Here is a 19,806-nt window from a genome sequence, read left to right on the forward strand (position 1 = left end):
GGGATTTTTGTAAAAATATTCGCATATTCAGAAAAATATTCATAATTTTGAGAACAATGTTGGTAAAAATAATAAAATTCCATGATTTTGAAGAAAAAAGTTAGGTATAATTTTTTGAGTGAAATTGAAAAAGATGTTTGCTAATTCAAAAAATGTTCATGCATTTCAAGAAATGTGCTAAAAATTTAAAGACATAATATGTCCAGCACCATTGAAGATTATAATTGTTTCTCCTGTTGCAACGCACAAACCCTTTTGCTAGTGTTTACCTATTTACAAAACCTGACGAACGAACCAATTTAAATAGACAAAAGACATATACAAAACATACCTTTGTTTCAGTCGGTCGGCTGGATTTGCTTTTACTTAGTTCGACCCAGTCGAGCGCAGCTTTTTTGTTTTTTGTAAGCAGAAAAAACAAAGGTATATGGGCCGGCCCAGAGCGGAGTGATGGGTGAGCCGAATAATACGGGCCAGGCTCAATTGTCCGTACTCGTTAACCTCGTGCTCCTACTCCTTATCTCGGCGCCGGAGCCCACGACCGCTTCACCCTCTCCTCCCCACCCCACCGCCCCAACCCCGAAATATCCCCCAACTCCGACGCGACCGCGAAACCCTAGTCCCCCGGCAACCTTCGCTGGACCCGGGGAGCCGCTCCGGCGCCATGGCATCCCCGGAAGGATCAAACTGGGTCTTCGACTGCCCCCTCATGGACGACCTTGCTGCCGCCGACTTCGCCGCGGTACCCGCAGGAGGCTTCTACTGGAACCCGCCGATGCCGCCGCAGATGCACACTCTGGCGCAGGCCGTCTCCGCCACCCCGGCTCCCAATCCCTGGTAAGTAATTGCGGTTGCTCCTCTTCTCAGGCTCGATCGCGCCCACGCGCGACTGCTCTCCAGGTTTATACATTCCGTCTCCTGATTTGCTGCTGGTGTCTCCGCGTGTTGCATAAATTGCTGCGGTTGATATCATAATTGCTGCGTCTCATTATAGATTGATGTGGATTTTGCATCATGGGCTAGAATTTGCATGTCAGAACGTATAGAACTAATTTCATGAGCAAGCATCTTTATTTGTGTATATATTAGGAGTGATTTTGCTTGTCTCGTTGGTGTTAGGTTAGAGGAGATGGTTTTGCACATGAATTTCAAATGGTTCTTTAGTGGAAGGTGCATGGTGGGACGGATGGTTCAGAATGTGCAGGGCTCGTTTGGTTCAGGTGCATATACTAGATATGCAGTGCATAGGATGCATACACAGCTTCATTCTTATTTTGGATCACTCAATGGGCAAGGGCAGAGTTCAAATGGAAAAGTTTGACATGGTCACTGCCAAAATTTAGGGATGTACTCCTAATATGATTTTATGTCGGCATAAAAGCTAATTTTATCAGATTTACGTCCTGGAGGTTTGTATTATAAGTGATCAGAATTTCAAGATCAAGACTATGTAAAATAGATTATGCTACATGTTACTTTGATTCGGATATTGAGGAATCTCATGTTCTCCCATTAACTGATGTATCAAGGATCCATATGTTGGAATTCCAGCTTTAGCTGAGCAAGTATTGCTGATTTATTGGCATACATGTTTCCATCTTAGGAAATTATTTATGATTACACCTTAGGGCATGACTGCCCTTTGATTAATGATAGTGCCCTGAGTTGTCATATTTGCTGCATTAGCAGAGGTGGCCTCCTGTGTTGTTTAAATGTAGAACCATGTTTTTTTCCATTCCAGTATTTCACCTATTGTAGGTTATCTCTGGTAAATTTGCCCAAGTCTTATTATATGCCCTTGCTACGCTCGTCTTTGAAAATTATGATTGTGCACCATATCATGATTTTGACATTCTTAACTGCAAATCTGCTTCTCACCAGTGTTGAGTCTTATATTGGCTGTGAAGTGCTAATGCTGCTGCTTATTATTGTGCACTATATTGTCAATACATTCTTATCCGCGATTTTACTTTTTACCAGTGCTGAAATCAATAGCTCTGTTTCGGTGGACTGGGACCATGCCAAAGGACAACCGAAAAATAAACGGTTTGTTTATGTCTATTCTTTGTTTGGAGTCCCTCAATTCGGTATTTTCTGTTGAATGTTTCCAACTTAGCACGCAATTGCAACAGTCCTAGATCAGAAACTGGTGCTCAACCTAGCTCCAAAGCATGCAGGGAGAAAGTTAGAAGGGACAAGCTAAATGAGAGGTATGTCCCTGCCAGCAATTTCATTTTGTTTATTCTATTATGGTTATTTTTGTTGTAGCAGCATTTTTGTCCTCTTAGGTTCAATGGAGCTTATGGCCTTCTGTCTGTTAGGTTCTTGGAATTGGGTGCTGTCTTGGACCCGGGGAAAACACCTAAAATCGACAAATGTGCTATATTAAATGATGCTATCCGTGCGGTAACTGAATTGCGTAGTGAAGCAGAGAAGTTGAAGGATTCAAATGAGTCTCTCCAAGAGAAGATTAGAGAGCTGAAGGTTTTTATTGTTCCACTTAACTAATTTGTATGCAGATGTGTGCCCATATACTTCTCTCTATGTTCTGAACTTATATTTCTTGTTTCATACAGAAATATATCTAATATTCATACAAGCTTTTCTTAATCTGTTTCGTTTTGGGCTAAGGGCTACTGTTTATTGAATCCATAGGCTTGTAGATGAGTAGATCTCATGCAATCCATCAACTCTTAACCCTGATTTACTTTTTATTAATTTCTCCTTAAACATTACTTTTTGATTGATTGTTATCAAAGATCCTTGTAAGATATATATTTGTGGTAAATTGTGTGTCCAACAATCAAATTGATTCTTAGATCCTTGAATTTTGCAGGCTGAGAAGAATGAGCTGCGAGATGAGAAGCAAAAGCTGAAGGCGGAAAAAGAGAGCCTGGAGCAGCAGATTAAGTTCATGAATGCCCGTCAGAGACTCGTACCACACCCTTCTGTCATCCCAGCTACTGCATTCGCTGCCGCCCAAGGCCAAGCGGCAGGGCATAAGCTTATGATGCCTGTAATGAGCTACCCAGGATTTCCCATGTGGCAGTTCATGCCGCCTTCAGATGTTGATACCTCGGATGACCCTAAGTCATGCCCTCCTGTTGCATAAGCCAGCGAAAATCATTTGCCTCATCTATCTCATGGGGAAGGATGGCTAAACAGCCTTCCGTTAAAGTATATTTTAGTTGTCAGTGTTACTATGTAGTTAAACTAAGAACCGAACTGAAGCATCGTCGTTGTATCACCTGGGGACATTTGATTATCTTGTGGCACTGCTGTATATTGTTAGTAAATAAATGCCGTCTGTCGAAGGAAATGCTGATTGGACGCCATAGCATTATCGCCTTGTTACTTTGTTTGACATGTTGCCTGTGATTTTCCGATATCTAACATAAATAGGTTATACTAGCTATTAGTTGGTCTTCTTGCATCCAGTTGGCCTCTCGGTTCTTCCATGTGGAAACGTATTGCAAATTCCAGGTGGTACCAGGATGGATGCACCTGTGGTGTGTATGTTGTGTTGGGTAATGGGTACAACGTGACGACCTCTCAGCAAGACGTGCCCTCTACTCATCCTATACTAATTTTGTTCATCTTCTCCTGCAATAGTAGTTTAGAATTGAACAGCTCATATTTGTCTCTTTGTAATTTCCAGCCAGTTACGCCGTCTTTGAGATTTCGTTCTGATGTAGCGTGTGAACTTTTTATAAAACTAAACTGGATCATTTGCATTACTTGTTCCTAGCTTACATCGTTGAAAAGATGGAACACAAAACGTGCCTAATTTATCTGAGAGATATTTTGGATATTTTTTTTAGTTGATGTTTCGGATAATTGACGCAACCAATATCAAATTGCTCGCAAAAAATGTAAATGTACTTAGTACGTAGCATAATGGGAAGATCTGTTTCAAAATGGAGTTACATAGTCGGGAGCTGTATCCACACATAAAATACAAGGAATTAACACCAGTAAATAAAGTTTAAACAAGAGAGAAAGTAAAAACCCTTTGGTACAAAAGAATAGTTAACCACGCCTCGAAACGAATACTCAGACCACCTTGTGTACAACGGTGGTTCGAACTAGAGCGTTCGTAGAAATCGTCCGTTTGTTGCCTCATCATCAACTTACGCGGCAATGGCCACAAGAGCAGCGATCACAAGCCCGGCCAAGGCCGCCGCCGGCTGCTGATACCGCGGCGCGGACGCGGAAGCAGACGCGGGCGTGGAGGTGGCCGGGGCGCCCGCCGGCGCGGTCTTGGCGTCGGCGTAGGTGTCAGCGGGAGGCGAGGGAAGCGAGGCCGGAGAAGGGGCGGCTGCGGCCGCTGCTTCTTCCATTTTGGCGGCGGTGGCGGCGTCGTACGGCACGGTGCTGATCTTGACGTGCATTGTGCCGTTGGTGCAGTGGCGGGGGATGCCGCAGATGAAGTAGCGCGTGCCGGTCTCGGTGAGCTCGAAGGTGGTCTTGCCGCCGGAGTGGGTGGACATGGGGCTGCTCGTGGCACAGCTGCCGTAGTCCGCCTCCGTCACCTCCAGCACGTTGTGGTACGGCTCGTACATGAACGCTGCCATGTTGATGCACGCGGTGTTATACCGCTACCCGGCGTTGAGGAAGAAGAACATATGGAATTATGGATCATAGGAGCTAGGAAGGCTGTACGCGTACTTATGGTGTCGCCGACCATGAAGGTCTTGCCGTCGATCCACTTGTCGTAGTCGACGTACGTGTCCCAGCCGAGGGAGTCGTTGACCCTGTAGTCGATCGCCAGCGCCGTCGTGGCCAAAGCCGCCACTGCCATGACGGCGAGCAATGCTCCGGAGCTGGCCTTCATGTCTGCCGAGGTGAATCCGAAGGCTACGGAGGAGATTGTTGCTAAATGTTTGGTTCTATGATCGTCGGAACGATATTGCTGCAACCAGACCAGGGTGGGGGTATATATACCGGGGAGCTAGAACAAGCAAAGACTTTCTCTTCCTATCGTTTTTTAATTCCGAAAAAATATGTGTGTGTTTATGGCTTGCCATGAAACATGCGGAAAAGAGGAGAGATTGCACGGTGATTCGAGTAGCTGCCTTCCATTAATTGGCAAATTTGGAATCCAAAACGATTGATTGTACACCGCACCTGGTTCATTTTGGAGCCGTGCTAAGTTGACTCCACATCCTTAGCCACACAAAAATATGCTTCTCTTGCACTAGCATTTTATTTACTCCAATTGGAAACTACTCAAATAATACGAAGATATGAGGACGAACAGTTGAGATTTTAAAAAGGAAACCGAAATGGGTGGAGCCGCGCCGCAAGTTCAACATATATACTTCGGTAGATTTGGATGTAAAATTACTTCGGAGATGCACAGAGAATGCATGTTTGCAGGCTTTATTAACTAGCTTGGCCGACACCCATATATTTCTAATGTATATATTTTTTTTTGCGAAGAATTTCTAATGTATATTGACAGCCATTGGGTGAAATTTATATATAGTTGCATAATCTTGTGGAAAGCAAAATCAACAAATTTAAGTTTTCCTTGACAGATTTTAGCTGGCTAAAGTTCAACGCAATATAGATGAGTTGACATACGAGATTCTCAGTTAATTATTCGTGATTCTTTGTACGTGAGCACAAGTCCCTTGCAGCTTCCCTACCCGGGCATGACTCGCGTATTAGTGGCTTCGTGCTTCCCATGATCGATCGAGGCTTCATACATTATATATGGCCGATCTCAGCACAAGTTGTCATTTTACAGATCTTGCTTTCTCGTCTTCTATTCGCGTTGTTCCATATTAATATTTTTATTTCTATTTTTTGATTTCTTTAACACGACATGATCGTTCATATAAATACGCATACACTCATCTTTATAAACGCACACATGCATACTCTATTCCTATAAACACCTTCGAGACACTGAGCCGGGGGCACCTCGTCGTCGACAGAAACGTCTTCTTCCATTGAATACGCATCGCTGGAAATTCTAAAATAGATGTGAGCACCAGAATTTGAACCCTAATGGACTGTCCCTCTAACCATCCAACCACATGTTGTATTGTCATGACTAGATTGAAAGCTTTTTCGTATTTTTTTATAGTTTGTATTTGAAGTTTGTTTTACTGCATTAATTGAAATGCCTGTCTTTTTTTTCGATAGGATATAGCCACCTTTTCTTTTTTAGATGTGGAGGCCTAGAATGCAACGAGACGCCCACCTCAGATTCGAAACTAGCGCACAATCTTCAATCGTTTTGGAAGCTTCTAGAGATTTCCTGGGCTGTTTTTTATTTGTTCTTGGTTTTTCAGGACGTGAAACTATTCTTTTTTTTTCTTTGTCCTTTTTTGGTTTTAGAATTTGCAAACTTTAAATTTGTGACTTTTTCTTGAATTCCTAAAGTTTTTGTTTCAAATTCATGATTTTTTTAAAAATCGTGAACTTTTTTTCAAATCCGTGAACATTTCTCAAATTCACGAGCTTTAATTCGAAAATTTTGAACCTTTTCTCAAATTCTTAAACTTTTTCCAAAATCATGAAAAGAAAATCCAAAATTTTCTAATATTTTCCCTAATTCGTGATTGTTTTCCAAATTAAGTTGTTTCCATAGTTCGTGAACTTTTTGAAGTTCATGATATTTTTATAATAGTCAAAGGCCAGCCAGTGTCCCGGTCAATCGATAGAACATACCACGGTGGTGACGGGGCGGGTGAGTGCTCGCATTTGTTTGGCCGGCCCAAATCGTACGAACATGGGCACCAGTTGGCTAAGTAGTGCTAAAGGCGCTAATTAGGAGTTCCCGTTCTTGGGTCGTCCTTCCAAAGCTTTTAGTGGAATCAAATGTAGAGGCATCACACATGAAAGATGGAAGGATGTTGGGCTCACATGGCATCGGGCATGCAAGATGGAAGGATGTTGGGCTGGCATCCCAAATTAGAACTTCCATACTGAACTTTTTGGCTTGGTTTTGACATCTAAATTGGGACCATCTATATCAAACTTTTTGGGTTGTTTTTGGACTTGGGTTGCGACTTTGGCTTGTTGTTGGCTCACAACGGGCAATGCGATTGGTTGTGAGGGTTGTGGTTGTGAGGGTTGTCTAGATCTGGCTGGATCTGGTACGTGTCTCCTGCGACCGTGAGACTAGAGGATGGTGGTGCCACACTAGGCGGGGTTACCAGTCTACCACGACGGTGCAAGGTGTCATGGTGGTGTTGCCGGCCATGTACGTGGTAGTTGGCGGCAGCGAGCTACCTATCGTGTTTGACCACACCACTGGTGTTGATTGACGGGGTTGGTTGTGCTGATGGTGGGTTTGACTTTGTTCCGAGTGAAATCCTAATTCGACCCCATGCGATGTTGGCGTTTTCAACATCGTAAGACTTTGTTCCCTCCTTGAAAGAATCATTGTGGAGCCCACTCACCTCCCTCATTTTCCCCACAAGTAGCAAGCAGTAATAGCGGTCTAATAACAAACATTCTAAAGATCCAATGTAGTTAGATCCTCACTAGGCAATAGGAATAAGAATTCAAGAAGAGCCCCCTCCATTTGTACTGTGTTGCACTAAATGTGGTAAATTTTGAATTCTAAGTGAGACCGATATATAAATCTTAGTGGTACCGATTCGATGACCTAGAGCAGTTTCCAATTCTCGGTGAGACCTATTTTAAAATGAGAGAATTCCTTATTTAACACCGTGCTTAATTTTATGCCTTATTTAACATCAACAAATAATTTCTTCCCTATCTAACAACAAGTCTAAATTTTATGCCTTTTATAACACTTATGTCCATTTTAAGCCTCAATAACACCTTATGCATATGTGTGTGTATGCTCGCATGTGTGTGGTACTGATGTTGTGTGTGTGTGTGTGTGCTGGGTGTGTGTTGGTGCATGCGTGTGTGTTGATGTGTGTGTGTGAGCGCGCATGTGTGTGGTACTGATGTTGTGTGTGTGCGCTACTGTGTATTTGTGTGTGCGTGGGTGTATGTTGATGCATGTGTGAGTGTTGATGTGTGTGTGCATGCGCATGTGTGTGATACTGATGTTGTGTGTGCGCGCTACTGTGTGTTTGTCTGTGCGTGTGTGTGTTGCTGCGTGTGTGTGTTGATGCGTGTGTTGCTTGTTGTGTGCTTCTGCGTGTGTGACGTGTGCGTGTGTGTTCCTTGTTGTGTGCTGCTATGTGTGTGTGAAGAGTGCATGTGTGTTCCTCGTTGTGTGCCCCTGCATGTGTGCCACTTTGTGTATATGGGGTTGCGTGTGTATGTGGGGTTGCGTGTGTATATGGGACTACATGTGTGCTATTGTCGTTGTGTGCGTGACTCCTCGCGAGTGCGTTGGTTTCCCTCCAAGCTTAAAGGGTGATGTAGCACAGCAACGGTATTTTCCTCAGTTAAAAACCAAGGTACAAATCCACAAGACTATGTAAGCAGCACTTGCACACAAATAGCAAATCCTTGCAACCCAACGCATAGAGGGGTTGTCAATCCCTCGTGGGTAAAGTAAGGATAGATTGATAGATGCAAATAAGGGTGATAGAAAATAGAATGCAACAAGGTATTTTCTGTTTTTTTGGTAATATAGATCTGAAAAAGGATAAAATAAAGTAGAAAAGCAAATAGCAAAATCGAGGTTGCAAATAAATGATGTGAAGTAGACCCGGGGGCCATAGGTTTCACTAGTGGCTTCTCTCGAGAAAATAGCAAACGGTGGATAGAAGAATTATTGTTGGGCAATTGATAGAAAAGCAAATAACTATGACGATATTCATGACAATGATCATGTATATAAGCATCACGTCCAAAATAAGTAGATCGACTTCTGCCTGCATCTACTTTTATGACTTCACACATCGACCGCTATCCAGCAGGCATCTAGTGTATTGAGTTCATGGAGAAATGGAGTAATGCCTTAAGAACGATGACATGATGTAGACAAGATCTATTCATGTAGGAATAGACCTCATCTTTTATCCTTAATGGCAACGATACATGCGTGTCATGTCTCTTTCTGTCACTGAGATTGAGCACCGCAAGATCGAACCCATCACAAAGCACCTCTTCCCATTGCAAGATAAAAGATCAAGTTGGCCAGATGAAAACCAAATATCGGAGAAGAAATACGAGGCTATAATAATCAAGCATGAATATATTTTCATAGATTTGATCATAAACTCACAATTCATCGGATCCCACCAAACACACTGCAAAATAAAGAGTTACACCATATGGATCTCCAAGAGACCATTGTACTGAGAAACAAAACGTGAGAGAAAGCCATCTAGCTACTGCATATGGGCCCGTAGGTCTGATATGAACTACTCATGCATCATGGGAGGAGCACCAATGGAGATGGTGAACCCCTCCATGATCGTGTTCTTCTCTAGAAAAGGCTCTAGATTGGTTTTCGTGGCTCTAGAACTTGCAGCGGTCGAAACGATTTTTCATCGACTCCTCTAGGGTTTCTAGAATATTGGGGGTATTTATAGAGCTCGCAGGTGGTGCAGAAGCTTCTGGAGGGCCCACTAGACATCAGGCCACGCGAGGGGCCTCTGGCGCGCCGTGGTGTCTAGTGGCCACCCTCGGCCTTGGCTGCTGCTCAGTCTTGGCCCCCAAGTTTCCTTCTGGTCCAAAATAATTCCGTAAAGTCTCATGGCAATTGGATCTCATCTCATATGGATTTTGTGCAAAGGAAAAAAACAGCAACTGGCACTAGGCACTATGTCAATAGGTTAGTCCCAAAAATTGATATAAATTTGCTATAAAATGATTATAAAACATCCAAGAATGATAACATGACAACATAGAACAATCAAAAATTATAGATACGTTGGCGACGTATCAGCATCCCCAAGCTTTATTCCTGCTCGTCGTCGAGTAGGTAAATGATAAAAACAAAATTTTTGATTGTGGAATGTTATATCTCATGTTCATCATATTATTTTTACTTCTGCATGGACATATGGACTTGTAAATTATGCAAAGCAATAGTCTATAATTTGACATGAAGATTTCAATACTCAAGCATATCAACAAGCAACTAAGTCTTTCAAAATATCAATGCTAAAGAACGTTATCCCTAGCCCATCATTCTCTGTCATTGATCCATTCATGAAACATACTCAAATATTAACTACATTCAATGCTCAAGTGTGATAATGGTGTTCCTTAGTTGGGGATTTATAAGAGAAGATGGAGACTCAAAAAAAATTGCATATGGTAAATAGATAGGCCCTTCGCAGAGGGAAGCATGGATTTGTAGAGGTGCCATAGCTCAAAGTGAAAAACTTAGAGATATTTTTTTAGGGTGGTATGCTTTTCCTGTTAACGAAAATGGCTAAGAGTTTCCAATATCCTATATGCTAAAGAAATTATAGGCGGTTCCCAAACTGGAAATAAAGTTTATTCCTTTTCCACCAGTCTTTCACATTCCACGGTTAGCCGTATCCATGGGTGCCGTCCATACCAACACATTCCAAGGAATTTATTATTTGACAACATAAAATATATATTTTTCGGACTAGGAATCCCTATTACCGCCATACTCTCATGCAATGACAAGTGAATAAACACTCATCTTGAGAATAGCCTATTTAACATGGAAGATACCAGCCACCCTCGCCGCTTTAGGGCGGTACGGGCACACAAAGCAGAATTTGAATTTGAATTTTTAGAGTTGGCACTTGCAAATTTTCTTCAAACAACATTGAAATACCATATATTGGTTGGTATGATCGACTCATTGGCACAACTTTGGGTTTAGGATTTGGATGCACAAGCAGCATTCCCTCTTAGTATAAGTGAAGGCTAGAAAATAGATTGAGAAGCGTCCAACCATGGAACAAAAATCATCATAAGTGAACATTAAATATAACTAACACCGAATAATGCAACACAAATAGGATGTAATTTCATAGCAAAATTATTGACTTCATGTGCATGATACGTCTCCAACGTATCTATTATTTTTCTTGTTCCATGCTATGATATTATTATTCTTGGATGTTTTTATTATCATTTTATACCTTTTATATCATTTTTGGGGACTAAACTATTAACTTAGTGCCAAGTGCCAGTTCCTGTTTTCTTCCCTGATTTTGTTTCACAGGAAATCAATATCAGATAAGATCAAATCGTCCCAAAACTTTTTTAGGACTTTTTATTGAAGATAAGGATCACCTGGAACTTGGAGGCCAAGGAAGATATTGTCGGGGGCCCCACACAACACCAGGGCGCACCCGAGGGGGAGGGGCGTGATGTTGTGTGGACCCCTCCATGCTCCATTTGCCCTACTCCTCCACTATAAATTCATAAATAATCCAAAACCGTCAAGGGAGTCCACAAAATACTTTTTTTGCCGCTGCAAGCCTGTGTTCTCGCTAGATCCAATATGGAGGCCTTCTCTGATACTCCGCCGGAGGGGGGACTCATCACGGAGGGGCTCTACATCAACCTTGCTGCCTCTCCGATGATGCGTGAGTAGTTCACCACAGACCTACGGGTCCGTAGGCAGTAGCTAGATGGCTCTCTCTTTCCCTTTATATCTCAATACAACGATCTCCATGATCTTCATGGAGATCCATTCGATGTAATGACTTTGTGCGGTGTGTTTGTTGGGATCCGATGAATTATGAGTTTATGATCAGATCTATCCTTGTTTTATTTGAGTTCTTTGTTGATATCTTTTATGCATGATTTAGTATAGCCTGGTATTTCTTCTCCAAAGTTTTGGTTGTGTTTGTCCAATTAGATTAGATATTTTTGCAATGGGAAGATGTGATCGGTAATGGATTCAATCTTGCGGTGTTCAGTCCTAGTGATAGAAGGGGAGTTGATACGTATGTGTCGTTGCCATTAAGGATAACAAGTTGGGATGAATTCTTACATGCTTTTGTCTTGACTACATCATGTCATCGTTCTTAATGCATTACTTCGTTCTTATGAACTTAATACACTCGATGCATGCTGTACAACGGTCGATGTATGAAGTAATAGTAGGAGATGCACATAGGAGTCGGTCTACTTGATTTGGATGTGATGCCTATATCATGATCATTGCCATGGATATCATCATAACTATTTTCTTTTCCATCAATTGCCCAACAGTAATTTGTTTACCCATCATATGCTATTTTCTTGAGAGAGATGCCACTAATAAATCCTACGGCCCCGGATTCTACTTTTATTATAAGATCAATCTCATTTACTTATACAAAATACCAAAAATTCTTGCTGCACTTTTTTATCTTTTATTTATTTATCAATCTATCATATATCATTGAATCTCATTTCTTAACCGTCGAGAGATTGACAACCTCTCGTGTGCATTGGGTGCGAAGGTTTGCGTTGTGTGTGCAGGTGCGGTGTTGCTTGGTTCTTCTACTAGATTGATAACCTTGGTTTCTTAAATAAAGGAAATACTTACTCTACTATGCTGCATCATCCTCTCCTCTTTGGGGATAAAAATCCAACGTAGTTTACAAGTAGAAGGAAGAATTTTTGGCGCCGTTGCTGGGGAGGATCAAGCCAACATCATCAACTTGCCAATCTCTCACGCCATTACCAAGTATCTACACTATCAACTCTTATTTTTGCATTCACTTTATTTGCCATTTGCCTCTCCCCCACTTCTAATTTTTTTACAAAATATTTTCCTTTTCTTTTGCCACTTTTATTTGCCTCTTTTTCTTTGTCGTTTTCTTATTCGCTCACCTTCTCCATTCATGATGTCTCGTGAAAATATTCAAGATACCTACTATCATAGGATCTTGAATGAGATTAATAAAAATACCAAAGATTACAGGATGGCACAATTTGAGCATAATAAGTTCTTCACCGAAGAACTCAAGGCTCATTTAATTTTGCTTGATGCTATTTCTAAACAACTTGATGATGTTAGTGAGGAGGTTTTTCACCTCCAGACACATTTTTTTCTTACTGAGAATTTGCTAAAAAAAATTCGGATGCGAAATCTACTTTAGTAAATCAAATGGCCGCTAAGACAGAATCATTGGAACCAATTGGTAAGGACGAGGATCTAAAGATGATTGGTGTGTCCTCTATTGATTGTTTGTTTAGTAATATTAATCTTGTTGAAAAGGAGACTCAAGAAGAGTCAACTTTAGATAGAGGGTGTCTCCATGATTCGGAGGGTGGAAAATCTTGATGCAAAAATTGTTAAAAGTGGGTTTGAAGAGGTTAAAACTTTAGCTAGTGATGCACCCACTATTTTGGATTACAAGGACTTTAATTATAATAGTTTCTGTTTGGTTGAGTGTATTTCTATGTTGCAATCTATGTTGAACTCACCAAATGCTTATGAACAAAATAAGGCTTTTACTAAATATATCATGGATGCCTTAATGAAAACTTTGGAAGAAAAACTTGAGTTGGAGATTTCTATTCCTAGAAAATTATATGATGACTGGGAACCTAATATTAAATTTAAGATTAAAAAATTTGAGTGCAATGCTTTGCGTGATTTGGGTGCAAGTGTTTCTACTATTCCGAAGTCTTCTTGTGATGTTCTTGGTTCTTCCAAATTGGATGAGTGTTCTCTCAATTTGCATTTGGCGGATTCCACTATTAAAAATCCATTGGGGGAGGATCAATGATGTTCTTATTTTTACAAATAGGAACTATGTACCCGTGTACTTTATTGTTCTTGACATCAAATGCAATTCGGCTTGCCCTTTGTTTCTTGGTAGACCACGATGGTGCGGTGATTGATATGAAAGAGGGAAATATCAAGTTTCAGTTTCCTTAAAAAAAGGCATGGAACAGTTACCAAGGACATAGATTAAACCACCCTATGAATCCACTATGAGGGCTACCTATGGAGTAAAATCTAACGACGACAATACTTGATGTATTGCTTTATGCCTAGCTAAGGGCGTAAAACGGTAGTGCTTGTTGGGAGGCAACCCAACGAATAAAATATTTTTCTTTTTGTTTCTGTTATTTTTATTTTTCCTTTATTTGCTTATGTTTTGATTTGGTTTTATATATTTTAATTAGTGTTTGTGCCAAGTAAGACCTTTGGGATGATAGGGATGCTTGTGAATGCAATTATGTGAAAAAGAGAAACTTTGACGCCCAGTCCAGGAATTTTATAAATTCATGAAAGCGTCAAATGTGTCTATTTTTTACATGTGATTTATATACAAATTGTTAACGTTTTTCTATTTTTTCAGAATTTTTTGAGTTTCGGCAGTATGGCTTTTCGACAGATTGCTAAATAATGTTCTATTTTTGATAGATTCTGTTTTCATTGCATTGTTTGCATATTTTGATGAACCTATGGATTGTATCGGGGGATGCAAGCCATGGGAAAGTTATAATACAGTACCTATAATTTAATTATAGAATTTGAATGGGTTTGCAACAGTACTTATAGTAGTAATTTGCTTCGTTATACTAACGGATCTCACGAAGGCTTGGTCGAGTTTTGTGTGATTGAAGTTTTCATGTTTTGGGTGTGACGTCGATGGATGAAGTAATGAAGAGATGCAAAATCCAAATCTTGGTATGCCCATGTCACCCCAAGGTAAGATCTAAGGAGACTCAAGCATCTAAGCTTAGGGATGCCCCGGAAGGCATCCCCTCTTTCTTCTAACGACTATCGGTAACACACTTGAGGCTATATTTGTATTCGTAACATGATATGTGTTTTGCTTGGAGCATCTTGTATGATATGAGTCTTTGGTTATTAGTTTTTCACAATCATCACCTTTGAAACATTTGCTTGAGATGGTCTCACGTCATCATAATTTGTTAGAATTGCTTCTTGTGCTTCACTTAAATTTGTTAAGCTAGGCGGTTGCTCTAGTGTTTGAGTTATATCTTTTTGAGCATGGTGGTGCGAATGTTTTGAACAAACTTGTTCTCATGCTTCACTTATATCTTTTTGAGAATGCTATATGTTTTGAAGAAACTTGTTCTCTTGCTTCACTTATATATTTTTGAGAATGTTAGAAAATTTTCAAGAAATCCACTCTCTTGCTTCACTTATATATTTTTGAGAGTGTGAAAATAGTCTTAGTAATTGGTACAAGATATGATGATTGGTCCCTTTGTGATGTATATTAAAGTAGAATAATGAAAAATAGCATACAAATTTTTTATGGGACATGGAAAACTTGATTCTTTGTAATAGTTTTGAGACATGTAGATGATGATATGTTAGTTATGTTAGTGAGTCAATTATGCTCTAGTATGAATATTGATGTTAAGGTTTATGATTCCCTATACAAGCATTAAAAGTCAATAGTTATGCAATGAAGTTATATCCTATTTGTGGTGTATTGTTTGATGTTGGTTATGTTTTATTTATGCATGCACATCATTATGATTTTCTAGTTGGGTGCTTCTCAATCTTTTTGCTAGCCTTCATTTGTACTAAGTGGGAATATTGCGTGTGCATCCATTATCCTTAAACCTTGTTTTGCCACTTGTGTCCACCATACCTACCTATATGTGGTATTTCATTGCTGTTCCAAGTAAATTTGCATGTGCCATCTCTAAAAAAATCTCAAAAATATTTTCTCTTTTGTATGCCCGTATAGCTCATGAAGCGGTGAGGGGTGGCCAATATTTTTTGTGTTGGATATGTCATTCTCACGATGAGTGTTTATTCACTTGTGATTGCATGAGAGTGTGGCAGTAACAAGGATGTCCAATCCCAAAAATAAATGGAATGTGATGGTATGGAAGGCACCCGTGAATTCGCTTATCCATGGATTGTAAAAAGTAATGGTGGAAACAAAAACAAAAAAAATTATTATCTGGGATGTGACAGTAGAATGACCAAAGTCTTGATGACACTGAAACGATGATGAGGGAATAGAGATACAAAAAAATATTTACTTTCTGTTTGGGAACCGCCTATGATGTATCCGATGCGAGAAGTGTTGGGAACCTTAAGGAGTTCTCGTTGGCGAGAAAAGCATGCCACCCAAAATAAAAAATTTCATCTCTTTTAAATCTTGAGCTTTGGCACCCCTGTAAATCAATGCTTCCCTCTGCGAAGGGCCTTTCTATTTAATTTTTATGTTGAGTCTAATCCTTCTCTTTAGAAGCACCAACTAGGGGGTCATCTGGTCATGTGTGTGCATGGAGTATGATTCATATTCGAGTGTGCATCACGAATGGATCAATGATTGAGCATAATGGGTTAGGGATAATTTACTTTAGCATTGTTATTTTGAAAGGCATGGTTTCTAGTTAGCATCACTTGAGTATCTATGTCTTCATGTCAACTATAAACTATTGCTTTGAACCAACTAAGTCCTCATGTGTATGCTATGAAAATAACTTGAAGTATGTTGGGTACCATTCCACAATCAAAAATATGTTTTATCACTTTCCTACTCGAGGACGAGCAAGAGTTAAGCTTGGGGAAGCTTGATATGTCTCCAACATATCTATTATTATTTCTTGTTCCATGCTATGATATTATTATTATTGGATGATTTTATTATCATCTGTACCTTTTAATATCATTTTTGGGGACTAACCTATTAACTTAGTGCCAAGTGCAAGTTCTTGTTTTCTGCCCTATTTTTGTTTCGCGGGAAATCAGTATCACATAAGATCAAATCGTCCCAAAACTTTTTGAGGATTTTTTATTGAAGATAAGGATCACCTGGAACTTGGAGGCCAAGGAAGATCTTTCCGGAGGGACCCACACAACACCAGGGCGCGCCCGAGGGGGAGGGGCGTGATGTTGTGTGGGCCCCTCCACTCTCCATTTGCCCCACCTCCTCCACTATAAATTTAGCAATATTCCAAAACCCTCAAGGGAGTCCACGAAATACTTTTTCCGCTGCCGCAAGCCTCTATTCTCGCCAGATCCCATCTCGAGGCCTTTTCCGCCGCCGCAAGCCTCTCTTCTCGCCAGATCCCATCTGGAGGCCTTTTCTGGTACTCCCCGGGAGGGGAAACTCATCACCGAGGGGCTCTACATCAACCTTTCCGCCTCACCGATGACACATGAGTAGTTCACCATAGACCTACGGGTCAGTAGGTAGTAGCTAGATGGCTCTCTCTCTCTCTCTCTTTATATCTCAATACAACGGTCTCCATGATCTTCATGGAGATCCATTCGATGTAATGACTTTGTGCGGTGTGTTTATTGGGATCCGATGAATGTTGAGTTTATGATAAGATCTATCCTTGTTTTATTTGAGTTCTTTGCTAATCTATTTTATGCATGATTTAGTATAGCCTTGTATTTCTTCTCCAAAGTTTTGGTTTGGTTTGGCAAACTAGATTAGATCTTCTTGCAATGGGAAGAGGTGCTCGGTAATGGGTTCGATCTTGAGGAGTTCGGTCCTAGTGACAGAAGGGGAGTTGATACACATGTGTTATTGCCATTAAGGATAACAAGTTGGGATGAATTCTTATATTATTTTGTCTTGACTACACCATGTCATCGTTCTTAATGCATTACTTTGTTCTTATGAACCTAATACACTAGATGCACCCTGGATAGCAATCGATGTGTGAAGTAATAGTAGTAGATGCACGCAGGAGTCGGTCTACTTGATTTGTATGTGATGCCTATATCATGATCATTGCCTTGGATAGCATCATAACTATTTGATTTTCTATCAATTTCCCAAAAGTAATTTGTTTAACCACCATATGCTATTTTCTTGAGAGAGATGCAACTAGTGAATCCTACGGCCGCCGGGTCTACTTTTATTATAACATCAATCTCGTTTACTTATACAAAAATACCAAAAATAATTGCTGCACTTTTTTAATCTTTTATTTATTTATCAATCTATCATATATCATTTAATCTCGTTTCTTGACTGCCGAGAGATTGACAACCTCTCGTCCGCGTTGGGTGCGAAGGTTTGCGTTGTGTGTGCATGTGCGGGTGTTGCTTAGTTCTCCTACTAGATTGGTAACCTTGGTTTCTTAACCGAGAGAAATACTTACTCTACTATGCTGCATCGTCCTCTCCTCTTTGGGGATAAAAATCGAACGCAATTTACAAGTAGGAGTGCATGCATAGGGAATCACAAGCCTTAACACCAATACTCTTACTGGAGCAAAATTACTTATCAACATAACTTACATATTACTATCTTCATATCGCAAAACTTTTGCAAAGAATCAAGTTTAATATCCAATGATCTTCATGAAAGTTTATTATTATATCTTTCCTGGACATTCATCACTTTGGGAGTAATTATCATTTAAAGCAAATTGCCAATGCAAATAAGAAGCTCTCAAACAAGTATAAGTGAAGCACGAGAGCGGAAGTTTCTTTCAAAATTTCAACTCTCAAAATTATGTAAGTGAAGAAAGAGAGGATTTCTTTAAAATTTTAGCAGCTCTCAAAATATTCTAAGTGAAGCATGATAGCAAATTTATTCACAATAACAGCACCACCGTGCTCAAAAAGATTTAAGTGAAGTACTTGAGCAATTCCATGGCTCAAAAAATTTAAGTGAAGCATAAAGAGCGATTCTAACAAATCATAGCACGATTTAGCTCTCTCAAATGGGTTTGTCCAGCAAGGTTTATTATGACAAACTAACCGGCAACTAAAGCAAAGACATAAATGATACAAGACGCTCCAAACAAAACTCATGATATGTGACAAATAAAAATATAGCTCCAAGTAAAATTATCGATGGGTTCTAGAAGAAAGAGGCAAAATTGATAAAGTTGACCCCTCGACGAAACAAATTCACAAACGGAATTGCGTTCAAAAAATTCACTAAGCTCACCCTTTTGTGTGGCGCCCGACAACCGGGCGTCACACTACACTATGTAGCGCCTAGCATATGGGTGTTACACTTCTGGCCAGTGTGGCATCCGGGCCACACTCCTGGTTGTGTGGCGCCTAAGAGAAAGGAGCCACACTACATTGTGTGGCGCCTAACTGAAAGGAGCCACACTACCTTATATTAAAACTGATGTAACTCTTAATCCGTACATCCGATGAAAATGTGCCTTATATGAATATTGTATATTTTTCTGTGTTCTATGCAATGGTGTCGTTTTCAACTATATCAGGATAATTATTTTTGATGAAAATTCTGTTACAAAAATGCATGATGATAGCACGTTTTGTTGGCATCGACCACACCACCAAATGATGTAACAAGGCACTAAAACCAATTCTAGTGACAGAAGGAATTTCAAATATTAAGATTGCAAAATTAGAGTCTCTCAGAATGTGTAACACTCGAGATTGCTTGAATCAATGGAACATGGCACTAGCTATGGTTGTAAGATCAGATGGGACTAGCTCTCGACATACTATGGGTCATTCTTGTACAAGGATACATTCTTTTTTACATTGACAGTTTCTAGAGTAGCAAGTCTAGAACTGCTTTCAACTGATTCAAAATCTTTATTGATATGCCACCATGAGGATCTATCTGCTCATCTGTTGTACTATAAGAAGAGCACACATGTCATCCTCAAAATGAGAACCTGATTGTTTCGACATGAATCCTGCTAGATCACTGCAGAAATACAACACCTCACGGTGCCTTTCCAATGGTGTAAAGTTATAACTCCCAGATATTCTTCAAAAGATGCATCATGAATTTACGAGAATGGTCACTTGGGCCGACGATCTCCCCTTGAGTCTATGAATCGGAAGATGAGAGAAATCTGGAACAGACTCAAATCGGAACTCATTTGAGATATAATTGGTTTTAGAGAGAGGTAAAGTGTGTTCTTGGTCATAAACTAAGTTGCCCTTACAAAAAAATGTTGGTAGTACTTGTTCAAAGATAAATAGGAACTTGGTTAATGACTTACTTTTGCTGCAAATTTTCTCTGTAATTC

General features: G+C 40.1%; 2 protein-coding genes across 2 annotated transcripts; one reads left to right on the forward strand and one right to left on the reverse strand.

Moving 5' to 3' along the window:
- Nucleotides 1-532: 532 nt before the first annotated feature.
- LOC123425811 (transcription factor ILR3-like) lies at nt 533-3,319 on the forward strand. The gene is made up of 5 exons (XM_045109545.1): nt 533-837; nt 1,981-2,046; nt 2,133-2,210; nt 2,322-2,484; nt 2,837-3,319. The coding sequence occupies exons 1-5, from the start codon at nt 665-667 to the stop codon at nt 3,110-3,112; spliced, it is 756 nt and encodes a 251-aa protein (XP_044965480.1). The 5' UTR covers nt 533-664; the 3' UTR covers nt 3,113-3,319.
- A 571-nt stretch (nt 3,320-3,890) lies between these two features.
- On the reverse strand, nt 3,891-4,919 carry LOC123425812 (blue copper protein-like). The gene is made up of 2 exons (XM_045109547.1): nt 4,669-4,919; nt 3,891-4,567 (listed from the first exon to the last, which is right to left on the reverse strand). Exons 1-2 carry the CDS (start codon nt 4,832-4,834, stop codon nt 4,131-4,133), a joined length of 603 nt encoding a protein of 200 aa, XP_044965482.1. The 5' UTR covers nt 4,835-4,919; the 3' UTR covers nt 3,891-4,130.
- Between the last annotated feature and the right edge of the window lie 14,887 nt (nt 4,920-19,806).

The sequence above is a fragment of the Hordeum vulgare genome, chromosome 2H (assembly GCF_904849725.1).
Source record: "Hordeum vulgare subsp. vulgare chromosome 2H, MorexV3_pseudomolecules_assembly, whole genome shotgun sequence".
NCBI lineage: Eukaryota > Viridiplantae > Streptophyta > Magnoliopsida > Poales > Poaceae > Hordeum > Hordeum vulgare.